Source organism: Xiphophorus maculatus, chromosome 2 (assembly GCF_002775205.1).
Source record: "Xiphophorus maculatus strain JP 163 A chromosome 2, X_maculatus-5.0-male, whole genome shotgun sequence".
Lineage (NCBI taxonomy): Eukaryota > Metazoa > Chordata > Actinopteri > Cyprinodontiformes > Poeciliidae > Xiphophorus > Xiphophorus maculatus.
This window is the reverse complement of record NC_036444.1, coordinates 29,496,880-29,510,374: the sequence shown is the minus strand read 5'-3', so window position 1 is coordinate 29,510,374 and position 13,495 is coordinate 29,496,880. Positions and strand designations below refer to the sequence as shown.

At 40.2% G+C, this 13,495-nt stretch overlaps 1 protein-coding gene across 2 annotated transcripts in view; it reads right to left on the bottom strand.

The window, feature by feature from the left end:
- met (MET proto-oncogene, receptor tyrosine kinase) overlaps window positions 1-12,634 on the bottom strand; it is a 122,713-nt gene extending 110,079 nt beyond the window's left edge. For both annotated transcript variants that reach the window (XM_023346465.1, XM_023346468.1), the window contains exons 1-2: window positions 12,372-12,634; window positions 8,951-10,151 (exon numbers count right to left, since the gene is read on the bottom strand). In XM_023346465.1, coding sequence (XP_023202233.1) covers window positions 8,951-10,150 — 1,200 coding nt within the window. In that variant the 5' untranslated portion in view covers window position 10,151; window positions 12,372-12,634. The remainder of the gene's footprint in view (window positions 1-8,950; window positions 10,152-12,371) is intronic.
- Between the last annotated feature and the right edge of the window lie 861 nt (window positions 12,635-13,495).

Genomic DNA, 13,495 nt, shown 5'->3' with positions numbered 1-13,495 from the left:
ATGTGCTGATGGATGGGTTGATGCTGTCACGTTTCCAATCACAGATGAGGATGTTGGAGTATCTTTAGCTGCAGGGTAATTTGTTTCTGTACTATAAATGCCAGCTTTGATACACTTAAAACCTGAAATTTACAAGCAAGGAATAAAAAGAAAACACCTTTTTTTCATTGCCTGAAGTTAGATCAGACCCAACTGCTCGTTTGGTCAGTTAGAGTTACTACAACTGAGATTCATTTAATCATGTTTTCTAAATCTGAAGTTTACATACACATGTTTAGCATTTGGTGATATTGACCTTTGAACTGTATGTCTTGAGCCACACAGTTGCTGGAACCCTGACTCACTCCTCCTGACAGAACTGGAGGAATGAGTCAGGTTCCTCCCAGACCTGTGCAGGCGAGAATCTCTGCAGACTTGAGATCAGACCTTTGTGGTGGCCACACCAAAGCATTGACTGCGTTATCCTTGAGCCACCATGTGACCACTTTGGCTGTGTCCGTAGGGTTATTGTCCATTTAGAACCTACCTGTATTTAGGGCCATATTAACTAACTGGCATAAATAAATTCTTGAAGCAACAAACAGTTGCTTGTTTTCTTTTAACACTAGCACAGACATGACATAAAAATCAATGCATCTCTGCTTGCTTATATTTTTACATGCCAGCATTTGAAACATCTTCATTAAAACAAGCAGCCTAATTAAAACGACTGTCTGTCAAAAGTCTCCCAGCTGGAATGACATTACACGCTCACGGTAATCAATCAGGCTGGGAATCCAATTTAAAAGCAATCAGCATTTGGCCGTTTTTCGACAGATCAATGGTAATCTGATGATAATTTTGACCCAGAATGTGGACCTTCTTTATCTCCAGTGCTCCTACTCTCTCTGTGGACTAATTGGAAAGGGCGTTAGGCAGGTTGCCACAGCTCCACACTGCATTACTCGAGAAAATGGCTTTACACTTCTGTTTTGAAAGAGACGCCATCAGGCCCTGGCGATCTGCATCAATATGTTTAAGCCGAGTGTTTGATAAATGTGTAGTGTTTTTTTGTTGTTGTTGTTTTTTGCGCTCTATTCATAAATAGAGGGTAAGACATTTTAATCAGGCCTTGGAGCAACAAGCCCCGCTTACTTGGGAGCGGCTACGTATGCGTTGTTTGGGGAAATTCTAGTCTGTGATTTTACAGAAGAGTTATGGATTCAATACTTTGGAATGAAAGTGATTGTGATTGTGGTGAACTAAATTGGTCCAGGTAAGAAAAACTTAAGAAGGCACAGTGAGGTGTTGAGAAGATAAGCCGTCTTTTCCTCAATTTCTGGCTTTTCTGTAAGCAGCCTGGAGTCAGAGGTGACCCCCAGAGAAACTAGAAGAAAAGCAGAATTCCTCCACTAGAGAGAGACAGCTGAAGAGAGAGCCACTCATTATTACAACATTCATCATATCTTATGGCCCAAACTGGAGTTAAGAGGTAAGTCTGAACTGACAACCACCACTTAAAAACTTCAAGTATGCTCTTACTCTGAGCATTTAACCCTATCCACATTCCAACTGGGAGTTTTCAATCAGAAACACACAGTTCAGTGGAAGAAACAACAAAAACACCAACCGTCTGCGTGCTAAAGCATGAGCTCTCAAAGCGTTTACAACTTTATGACTTTACGGCCATGCTTATCTCTCTCAAACCTCACAATTAGAGTCTACCTGCCATATGCCACTAGATGCAAGTCATAAAGCCATGAGATGATGATAAAATTAGATAATTCCACTGCAGGCACAGATCAGTGGGTGGACGATTGTTCAATAGTCTTTAGTGATTAGGACAAAGTTGTCATCTCTTTACTCCACTTGTCCTTTCACTGAAGACAGTACTATACAATCAAGATTCAGAACAAAACAAGAGTATTTGGAAAAGGAAATTATAAAGATGAGAGCCATTTTAGGAGCGCTTCACTTGCCATATTTGCACACTTGGAGTTTTAAATTGCAACAAAAAAAATTCAAACAGCATAGAGCTGTGCCAGCTGTCATCAAACAGAAATAAATAAGTAGGAATGGGTGATATGGCTGAAAAACATATGGTAATTTAAGCAACTCGTGTCAGTCCATATCGCTAATTATTAATTTTTTTTTTGTTTGTTTTAAATATCCAAAATACTGCCAAAGTAATAACATGACCTTTTCTTCTTTTATCCACAGTTTTCTCTAGAGCATTTTCTCCTTTTATCATGCACGGTTGAGATTACATAGTGATAAATTCATTCTTTTCCCACAAAGTTAATGGAAGATAAAAAAACATTTATCTTTATTTATATTAATCTTTTATGTAGCTAGTGTAGCATGTAATGTAATTATGTAGCAGAATTAATTTTATTTATTTATTTTATTTTCCTTTATGAACCTTCTCAAACTAATTTTCTTTGAATTGACATGTCTGTAATATATTATTTCTGTTTTATCTTGCTTTCATTTTTGGTCCCTAGTGTGTAAAAAGCCATCCTCATCTATGAATATTGGTTTTCCTTTGTTTTTTTATTGTATTGGTGGGGAAGCTTTTATTTTATTACTTCCTGTTTGTTATATCCTGTGTGTTCCCGCTGCCCTCCTCAGTTTGCGCCAAGCTGCGCTGGGGAGAGGTAAGTGTACAGAGTTGTCTTTCATTTGAGTATTAAAATATTGAAAACGTTCTAAAAATATGTTGTAAACTCATATAAATATATTCATGTTTAGCGCAGCACTATGCTGGGCATTTGTCTCCCACATTGGTGACACCCATCAAGTTTTCTGTATCAACGTGGTTATTTTTTTTCTTTTGGTTGGTTAGGGTGTTTGGAGAATCCGAAGCCCAGGAGCTGCAGTGCTTAAAATGTTCTTGTTTTGAACAGGTATGTGGGTTGTTTCAAATTTTATTCGGATGTTAAATTAATGTATTTAGTATATTTCTATTTTATGGTGGAAAATTGTAATTGTAGGGCAGATTATTTCTGTTTAGGTTTTATTTTAATTGCTTTGTATGTCAGAGAATTTTAGTTTTGTTTAATGCATTTCTGTCAGTTCGCGCCAAGCTGCGCTGGGGAGAGGGTGTTTGTGGAGAATCCGAAGCCCAGGAGCTGCTGTGCTTAAAATGTTCTTGTTTTGAACAGGAATAAAATTATCCTGAATCCTGATTCCGAGGTGGTCCTGACTTCCTGTTTCACGACCGTTACACTAGCATGATTAGCCAGTTTGGGCATCTAGCCCTGCTTCCTCTCCATCAGGGGAGCCACTGCATAACTGTCAGCGCTGTATAGAGAGCAGCAGTCACACCGTGCATTTTTACAACTGACTGGGCTGACTCTCAACATTATCAGCTCGGTGTTGCATACAAAAGAGTTTGAATACTGTTTCCTAACGAGCAGCTTCCTGTGTGAGTCACGCAGTCACAAATACCGACCTTTTTGCGAACGTGTCCAGTGAAGTACTACCGAGTGTGTTGAGGGCAACATAAAACTGCTACGAAGCAAGTTGCTCAACAAGTTGTTGCTAGCTAGCTAGCTAGCGAGCAAGTGAGTGAGTGAGTGAGTGAGTGAGTGAGTGAGTGAGTGAGTGAGTGAGTGAGTGAGTGAGTGAGTGAGTGAGTGAGTGAGTGAGTGAGTGAGTGAGTGAGTTAGCTGATGCCACCAACCTAGCTTAGCTAGCCATGAGAGGTTGAGCAGCTACATCCCCCAGAATGCTGAGCATTTCTTGATCGGAGTTTAATAAAATTTTTCAAATTCTATCAGACGTATTATCTATTGATATTGGTCAAATGTTTATAACGATACATATAATTTTTATTATTTTTTTTATTGCCCAACCCCTCTAGTGAAAATATGAGCTTCTCTTAATTCTATCTTTTCTTTTAAATTAACCATTAAATGACACTCTATGAAATAACATATAGAATCAGAAGCAGTGTTGTATAAAGTACTGTAATCTCAGAGTCAAGTAAAAGTATAAGTACCTCTCCAAAATATGACTTTGGTAAAAGTCCAAGTCACTGACTGAAATGTTACTTGAGTTAAAGTCTTAAAGTATCTGAAACTTCTTGTACTTAAGTATAGAAATTACTGTAAAAATGGATGTACTCAAGTAATGTAATGAAAAGTACAAGTAAAAAGTAAAACAAAGCAAATGCAGTTTGAATGACATTTTTATATTTTGGTAAACTTGTCAATACACTTAAAATAATGTACACAACCAAGTGCAGGCAAAATTAAACCTGCTAATAAATTGTTCCAGTTTTACAAAGTAGCACATGTTAATGGTTTGTGGTTTTGAACTTGCATGCCTTTCCTATATTCGTTAAATTTAGTCTAAATTGCTATCGCTATGGCTTCTGCCCCCCTTGAACAGAGGAGTCTAGGTAGCCTGCTACAGTCAACATTAGGCCTCAGCTAAATACACCACGTGTGGAACTGAAACAATGCCAAACAAAGTTCATTTATACAGGTAACGTTATGCTCAAGATTTCACAATAGTGCCTAGTGACCAAGCTATAGTTACTGAAACAGGAGGATTATAACCATTTCATAAGACGTTACCTCGATGTGTTTCTTCAAGTTGGACGGGGAGTTTTTGTAAGATAGAATTTCCACATCTTCGGGCAGGAATAACATAAACTGCATGCGGTACGACGAATCTTTAACACCCACGAAAGAGTGTATTGTGTTTAAATAAGGCCATGGGCTCTCATCACCAGCTGGTGGTTCCCCTGGAGCCGTGTCCGACGTAGTTGCAGTCGTTGTGGTCTCCGTCTCCTCCTCCATGTGGCTGCTGCTGATTGCGAGACTTGCTTTGTGTTTAATGGGAGAAGCGAAACAGGTGTATCCTATTGGTGGTGATGAACAAGCCCAGGCAAGTAGGATACGGACTTTGTTGCAGTCAATCAGTAGGTGGGGTCAAAACACTTTGTTTCTCTCTCTCGCTTTTTTGTAACGAGTAACTAAACCACACATTGAAAATGTATCGGAGTAAAAGTACGCAATTAAGTTCGGAAATATAGTGAAGTAAAAGTGAAAGTCATCAAAAATTTTCATACTCGAGGAAAGTATGAAGTACTCCAAAATATACTTAAGTAAAGTAGTGAAGTGTTTTTACTTCGTTACTATACAACACTGATCAGAAGTATTCGTAGTCCATTGATACAGTTGTGGATAAATCAGCAGGGGTTGAATGTGTACCATAGCAACCATAGGAAAGGACAGCCAAGAGGCTCATAGTGATTCTTCACATCAGCAGCTCAGGTGGGAGAATCTGAGAAATAGCAACTATTAGCATGTGGCTCAGTCAAAGCCCCTGACATAAATCAGGTGCTATTCAACTAATCTGACTGAGGTGGAGCTATTTTGATAACAAGAACACTGTTATAAAAGAAAAACAAATGCACTGTAAAAAAAAAAAGAAGAAGCTGAATACAAATGTACACCACAATTTTAAGATTTCCATTTGTAAAAAAAATAAAAAGTAAAAAAACTACACACCATATCCATCATTGTTCTGTAACTGTGTCAAATTACACAATAGTTACTCTGCTTTGTGTTGGTATATCACAAAAAGTCCCAATAAAACGCACTGAAGCTCGTGGTTTTAACATGGAAAAAATGTGGAAAGTTCAAGAACTGCGATGTTAACGTACATGAAGCAGAATAAAGGACAGCGTCTCTGATAATTATACAGCACTGAGACGCTCCTGAAAACTGCATGTTAACCCATAATCAAATGAGTCAGGAGGAAAGAATGTCCAATAATAAAATTGCACATACTCGCTCTTCCCTTTGTTTCTAAAATGAAATTAGTCAAAATCGAGAATAAAGTGGACAAATACAGTTTGTGGGTTCCATTTTATGTGCCGTTCATCATATGGTATAAACGTGTTTCACCTCAAACGGAACTAATGGGAAAAAATTTCAAAGTTGTTTGAACTGCAGCAGGATGTTTTCTGCCTCAGCAGTGTGTGCACAGTGGCTCAGAGCGTGATCAGCTTACAGGAAATAACCATCTTTTGCACAAAGACAGAATGTCTTTGATTTGTTAAAGGTGAATCGATTAAGACAATGTTGTTTTCCCACCTTTGGTAAAAGTCAGAAAAACATTTAGTCTTGCCGAAATTATGACCAGAAATTGAGCAGCAACTATTGGCATTTGATTAGAGCCACTCGTCTCTTTCTGATTTTTACACGCAGCATCGGTTCAGATGAAGAGCCTCCAACAAGGTGTTTGTGATGCTGCGTCTATCCTATAGGTGCTAGCAACAGGTGAAGGCCAAAGGAGCCGAGACTCAGCCTCTCCAGCGTGGCCGGCTGCCACGGCGGCTTCAAGGATGAGGGATCATCTTCCGCCCAGCTGCTGATGCCCAGTTATCCCAGAGCCATTCATCACGGCTCGCTGAAAGTCAGATATGCACCGTCGCCCACCACCCCACCCCTGAAGCCCCTAGCATTCCACAGTTCCCCCTTGCGGATCTGTGCTGCTGATAGCTGTCAAGACAGCAGTGATGCACCCACAAACCAACACAGAGCGTAATGCTAACCTAGTTTGAATGGGAAAAGCTTAACGTTTGCTTCTGTAAAACTACACAAGACCGCATTCTTAACGGCTTTACTTTAAAGATGGTTCATGAGGTGTTGTGCATCAAACAAAACAAAGTGCAGAAAGTGTTTTTTTTTCTTTTAGTTTGCACATTATCCTAGTTTGTAAATCAATTAAAATGTAAGCTAACCACTGAATTCTTTGAAGATGAGTTTAGTACAACAGATTTGGTTTTATATGCAGTTGCAGCACAACAATGAAGATGCACATAATGCATAATGCACATTCAGAAGTGACTGTATGTTTTACTGCTGACACAGTTGTTAGCAGTGTTGCCTCCCATCAAGAAGGTGCTGGGATAAAACCCTGGCCACTGCTTTCTTCATGGATTTCACCTTGTTCCTGATTTACAAGGCAGATTCTCTTTATGTACTCAAGCTGAATTCCAAAATTAATTTAGGTCTCTAACCTGATAGAAGAATTGTGTGCATTCAAGGTTTTGTTTTGTTTCTCTCACATTGTCCCGACTCTGTTACTATTACATTTAAAATGTAAACTGGAGAGGAAACGCTAAGCAATGTCAGAGCAAATACAAACTACACCAGATTTGGCCAAGGACTGCTTTACCCACGCTTAAAATCTTCTTGTGAATTTTTATGCGGTCAATGTCAACGTTAACGCCACCTACTGGTGCCACAGTAGACAGTATCAAAATACAAAGATCCAGACCATAGCTTTACAGAAGAGGCTAGCTTCCTGCTTCAGAAACGTATTTGGAGAATATGTGAACAAAGTGCAAAGACAGACAAAAAACAAGCACGCAAGAAACTGCAGCAGCCAATAAAATCTTTCTTTTACAGTAAGTCATTGCAAAGGGTGAACAACACTAATTGTTATGGAAAGCTTCATTAGATCCAAAACATAATGTGCCTGGTACAGTTTTTCAAACCCTGCAGCTCTTCTGGTGGATGGTAATAGCTTCTAGGTATACAGTAGAAAAAATCACCTCTCTGGGTACAAACATACACAACAAATGTTTTGATGGGAGTTTTCCACCTGTGCGTGGGGGGTGTTTACACACGTATCCACCATTAGTCCTGTATGTGCTTGCCCCTAGACAACCTATTGACTGAGTAAAGTGTGGAGGAGGCCGGGGTAATCCTGTGCCTCTCCAGTGATGTGCTACACTTCTGATTGATGCTGAGCTTAAGTAAAGATGAAGCAAAACCAGCACACATATTGACAGCTTCCTTTTGCAGGGTGGCCATCAGTTAAGTCTGTCATTATTTATCAGCTGATTGAAGGCAGACGCAAGGCAGAGTGACGACTGTTTCCAAGCTGCAGACGGGTCGATCGTACTTCTTAGAACCATAACTGAAAAGGTGCTGAATTTCTGCTTCAGTTGTCAAACGGTCAACATATTTGTGAAAGACCAAATGAAACTGGATGAAAGCAGCCAAATTTAGTGAGCAAACATATGAGGTGTCTTGTGCTGGTATATAAGACATGCAAGAGTATTTTCTTCTTTTATGGTTTACGGCTATCATATTCTGTTCTGTATCTGAGGCATATGATCAGCTGGAACCAGGGCAGGTAACTGACTTCTTCTGTTTGATGAATGTGTATACTTGGAACTATCATCCTGGCACCTTGTTCGAAAACCAGAGTGAGTTTAAAAACGGTAACAAGTTGTATGCTGTTCACCAAATATGGATAGAAACAGAAAAGTCAGCTTAAGCATAAAGTTCAGCATGTTCACCTCACTGTCTTTCTCTCATGACTGCATATTATGAGAAATTGTTTTGCTAAAGTCCTCCAGCACTCACAGTCGGTGTATTCACAAAGACTGAGTACAGAAGTGGTACTCGACACCCAAAGGTCTTCTGTGCATCTCCTTAAGAAGCTGATGGGAAAGTATACCAGTGACCACTGTTAAGAGTAAATTATGCTCTGGTGCCTTGCTCAAAGGCACTCTGACACAGACAGTGGATGTAGAGCCCGTGCAATTTTCAGACCACCCAGTTTCTGTCCGCTTCAGATAAACAGTTGAGGTTCTTAACCCTAGACAATAAAAACTGAACACAATAGATGACGGACAGATTAGAAAAACCTTAAACTCACTGTCTCTAGGAGAAATCTCTTTAAAGTGCCATGAAGGAATAAAAAAAGTTGTTGCAAAAGCTCAGTGGGAGATTTGGGAACTTAAATATTTTGGATCTACAACACAAACTATTTGATCTAAGGTGATTTGTTTAAAAGCGACCCAACCTTCAGGTATTTTCTGATTAAAAAAAAAACACTAAGAAAAACAATAGCTTTTACTTGGAAAAACCTGCACATGCGTAGTGAGATTTCAACAACATCCCCCTCCCACTAGACACCAAACCCTCGAAGCTCTTACCATATTATAGCAGGATGTCCTCTCTGAGCCAGTGAAGTGGTACGGGTCGATGGTGTTGCACTTCTGCATGTACATCTTGAACATGTTGTTGATGTGCTTCAGAGACATGACGCAGACAGCCGAGTTGGGGGTCGGCTCTGGAGAGCCTGGCTGGCCCTGAGCGAAGGCGGCAAACAGCACATCTTCATCCTCTTCCGCTTTTACCTGCTTCTGCAGTTCTGCATCATTGCCCACCTTGGTGACGTGGGCGGCCTGAAGGATGTTGAACACCTTCACTTCTTCGGTGGCGCGTCTGCGTCTTTTGTTTGTGCTGATGCACTCCAGGGGCATTTCCACATAGCGCCGAATCACAAGGTCTGAGGAACACATGCGGACTATGCGGGTGTGGTAGGCTTGAGTGTCCTTGCTCACTTGCTGCACCGTAAGGAAGTAGGTGAAGGGTCCGCTGTGGAAAGAGTAAACATATCGCAGGTAGTAGTTTCCTTGGAGAGAGGGGATCAGATCCATGTGTGAAAGGCTAGAAAAAAAAGTGAAGCCGTTTTGGCTCGTCTTCATCTTCCGCTGTGAGATGGTGTGCAGACGCATGACACTGCCTGATATGTTTCCTGCCTTAGGGATCTCAGAGTTCCCAACAAAAAATGTGATGACATTGCTCTCCACGTTGAGCACTTGAGAACCTGAGGGGCTGACAACAACATCTGCATCGATGGGGTGGCCCTGGCCTGGCTGCACTTTGTCTGCAAAGCAGTAGACTTCCTCATCAATAGCTTTTAGGCTATTGCCGTCATCCAGGACGTGACGGCGGCACACGCCGTTATCTACCGAACCACAGCTGTACAATCCCTTGTCGTAAATGTTTTCCACCACCAGAGCGATATTGTGGTTGTCAACCCCACTGGTGGTGCCCGGTCTTGACTGCGTCAGGCCACAAGCCTGGTTGGCAAGCAGTGGCCCTGTGTGGTACTCTGACAGCTTTGTGAGGTTTGGGGCCAAGGCGTAGATTCTGTTCACAGCTCCAACGTAGATGATGCCATCCAGGGTGACCATGTTTTGGATGGGGAAGTCTGCAGTGAAGGTTGGGAGCTCGTAGGTCACAGAGAGATTTAGTTTGCTTGTCTCAGATGATTTATCACAGTAGTTCTGCATGCTGGGGCACAAAGCCCACAGCAACACAGTGGCATGGAGCAGCAGAAGATTCATCCTGTACCAAAAATAAGACATGAGAAAGGAGTAAGTAAAACTTTTCACACATAGCAAAGTCATTCATCATTGAAGTCTAAACTGTCTGGAGGGGGCAATTTGTGTAAAAGCTGAGAGACTTGCTGATTAGGGACAAGAGTGGAGAAGAAGTGGAACAATGAAAAATGCGTCAGAGAGCAAAGCTAGGGTTTGCTCACATCACCACAATCAGTGAATCTTATTCATGCTCTGCTGACTGAAGGCTTTATTCATAACAAAAAGCTTTAACATTTGCCTTTATTTTGATGGCAATTTTGCCATAAGACAGCACTGAACACGGGTAAAGCAGCTGCAAAGAATGAGGTGGGCGCCGTTGAGTTGTTTGGGCTCTATTCCCAAGTGACCACAGCACAAGCCAATGGAGTGAATCACCCTTACAGGAGCGCGCTCTGCACGGTGATCCAACTGCTGGGACTAAGTTTAGATGGTGAACCGCCAAGGGAGTAGAGATAAACTCAATTAGAGCAGAAGAGGCAGAAGGGAGATGGGACCGGAGGGACCATCCGGCAAAATGATAAATAACCCCACTGGTTAAACGGCAATCCACTGGGAGATGCTTTCAAGGGATCAAGAGCCAGAGGGAAGAAGAGGGAGGAGATTCAGCCAGGACAATTTGCAAAATGTATATTTGCATGTTACATCATTGGGAAGGATATCTTAACACCATCTCCTGATGTAAACTAGACCAGAGCAATAAGACCGGCAACAGTTGGATTTTTGTACTCATGCTCATAGCAGAGCAAGTTTTAATTGGGATTTCCAGCACACTTCCTACACACAAAAATAATACTTATTGGTTATTTCTTCAACCCTGATGCTGGATTTATGCTGTTGGAAATGAGGCAGAGAAGCTTTGATCGTACACTGAATATGTTGATTAAGTGATAATCTGAATATGTTGATTAAGTGATAATCTGAATATGTTGATTAAGTGATAATCTGAATATGTTGATTAAGTGATAATCTGAATATGTTGATTAAGTGATAATCTGAATATGTTGATTAAGTGATAATCTGTCAATCTATTAATCTGTTAAGTCTGTCACTTCACAGACTGACATTTTGAACCTAATGAGACTTCACCACAACTCTTCCACAGGATGAAGCAACACTAATAAGACGGCCAACTTTCCTACATAATAACACAAATGATTTTAGTTTATATTAGAAGAACAACTTTGTTCACCAATAGTAACTCTTTATATTTTATCTGCTTTATGTTCAACATTCACACTTTAACTGAAGAATTCATTCAAAAGTCTATATGGATAGTCAGTGAGATGTTCTTAATATTAACAATGACTTGTATTGTTTCAATTCAATTGTTCACTCAAATCAGGTTGTTGGATTTTTTTAAAACCAAAACTAAAAAGTAATATACTTCAGCATAGATACTACTCGTTGAGGTGAAAATTATGGCTCATTCTATTCCAGAGTTAACATCAGACATTAATCATTTTAATCCATGTTTTGGGTTGAAAACCTGATTCGATATGCTGGGTCAAACCCACAACCCATCCCTGCTGTGCTAAACTAACCCAGGCACTGGATTGGTCCACATTTAACCTGAATATGAAAACTAACTCAAATATAGTTATTTTTAACTATATTTACCCACCAGTTTTTTTTAAAGTGTAGCTTAGCGTTGTCTTACGGTTTCTGGATCCTTTAATTTAGTGGATAAAACAAAAAGAAAATACTTTCCCTATCAGCAACAACATCATGGCAGAAAATCTAGATTAAAATATGCCTGGTTTTAAGAACATGTTTAAGGTTTATAACTGCACTATTACATGAAGGGAAGTGTAAAGGGTCACTATTTGAGAATGATGAGTAATGGGGTCACATTTATGAACACCTGCACAGAAAGAAAAAGAAAATAGCCTGAGCTTTCCCCCAAAGAATAGGAGAGGAAAACAGTAAAAATGTTTTGCAGGGTGAAAGGAAAATGACTCATACAGAAAAGGCTCTGAAAAACACTTATGGGAAGTTATTGATAGAGGTGGTGCTGTGAGCCAGAGAAAACATTTCAAAACACGTTGTCATGTTTAAAAGAAGAGGAGGAGGAGATCCGGAGATAAATGGTAATGCCTTTGCGTTTTTACGCATAAAAACAAACAAACAAACAAATAAAAAACCCGCTAAGTTTAAGAAAAGATCAACAATGAAAAGACGGACTCACCTGTTAGGAGACAACAATTCCGTCCGTCCCTTTGATTCAAATCATAATCCCGCTGGTCCCTCTTGAAAAATAAGATTCCTCGATTTGTTCCTTCCCTCCGCAGCGATCGCAAGATGTAATTCTACTTGGCTGAAGCGGAGTTTTGTACATATATTTATATACAAAAAGGAAAAAGGAAAAAAAGAGAGAAAAACTTCTGTCTCACTGATCTGTTCGTTTTCCAACAAGTGAAACGCAGTGAGGAGATCTGCGGTTGTAACACGTGAGAGTCAGCTCTGACCGACTGCATCCAGCAGAGCGTCGCTGCTCCGCCGCTGGCCCCGCCCACACCTCACTCTGGCTCCGCGCGAGCTTCGTGACGCGTCCAGGTGCTGCGCGCGGTTCTGACTCGGAGTCGTCGGTGAAAGCGATTCGAAGAGACACTGCACTGCTGATTTTTTTATTCTAATTTTTACCTTTCCTTCATCCATCCTGACAAAAAAAAGTTTTTTTCATTTACTACATAAAAATCGACTACGCTAAGATATTTTATATTTTCTGATAGATTTGCACAGAACGTAAATAAGAATTTGACCCGTTCTGGTGTTTACTGCTTTGTTTTTTATCACACTTAAACGTTTCAACTCATCAAATTTTAGCGCAAGATAGCCTTAATAAGAGCAAAAAAAAATAAAAATTGTCAAATGATGATTTCCTTTAAAATAGTCCAAACTATACTGGGTCATCTGGGATAACGTAATCGACCTTTTATTAACTCATGAATGAAATGGGATTTTTTTTTTTCAATTTCACTCATATATCGTGATTACCTGATCTAAAAATAACATTCAAGAACAGAGGAGAAACAATGTTAAAAATCTGTCATTTTGATAGTTAAAAAAGTCGTTTTGAGGCTCAGTGAGAGCCATTATCCACAAACAGAGAACATTTTGAACATGCCTGGTGTGTGACCAACCTATACAATTAACCCAACACTGCCAGTCTCACTTCCCTCTGAGAAATCAGTGTTCGACAACCTCAAGGTCCCCGCCCGCCATGAAGGGAACGCCATATTGGCTCCATTGGCAACCATCTCTTCTTCATAGCAAACGTTTGCTATGAACCAATGGTGATTTAAAAAAAAG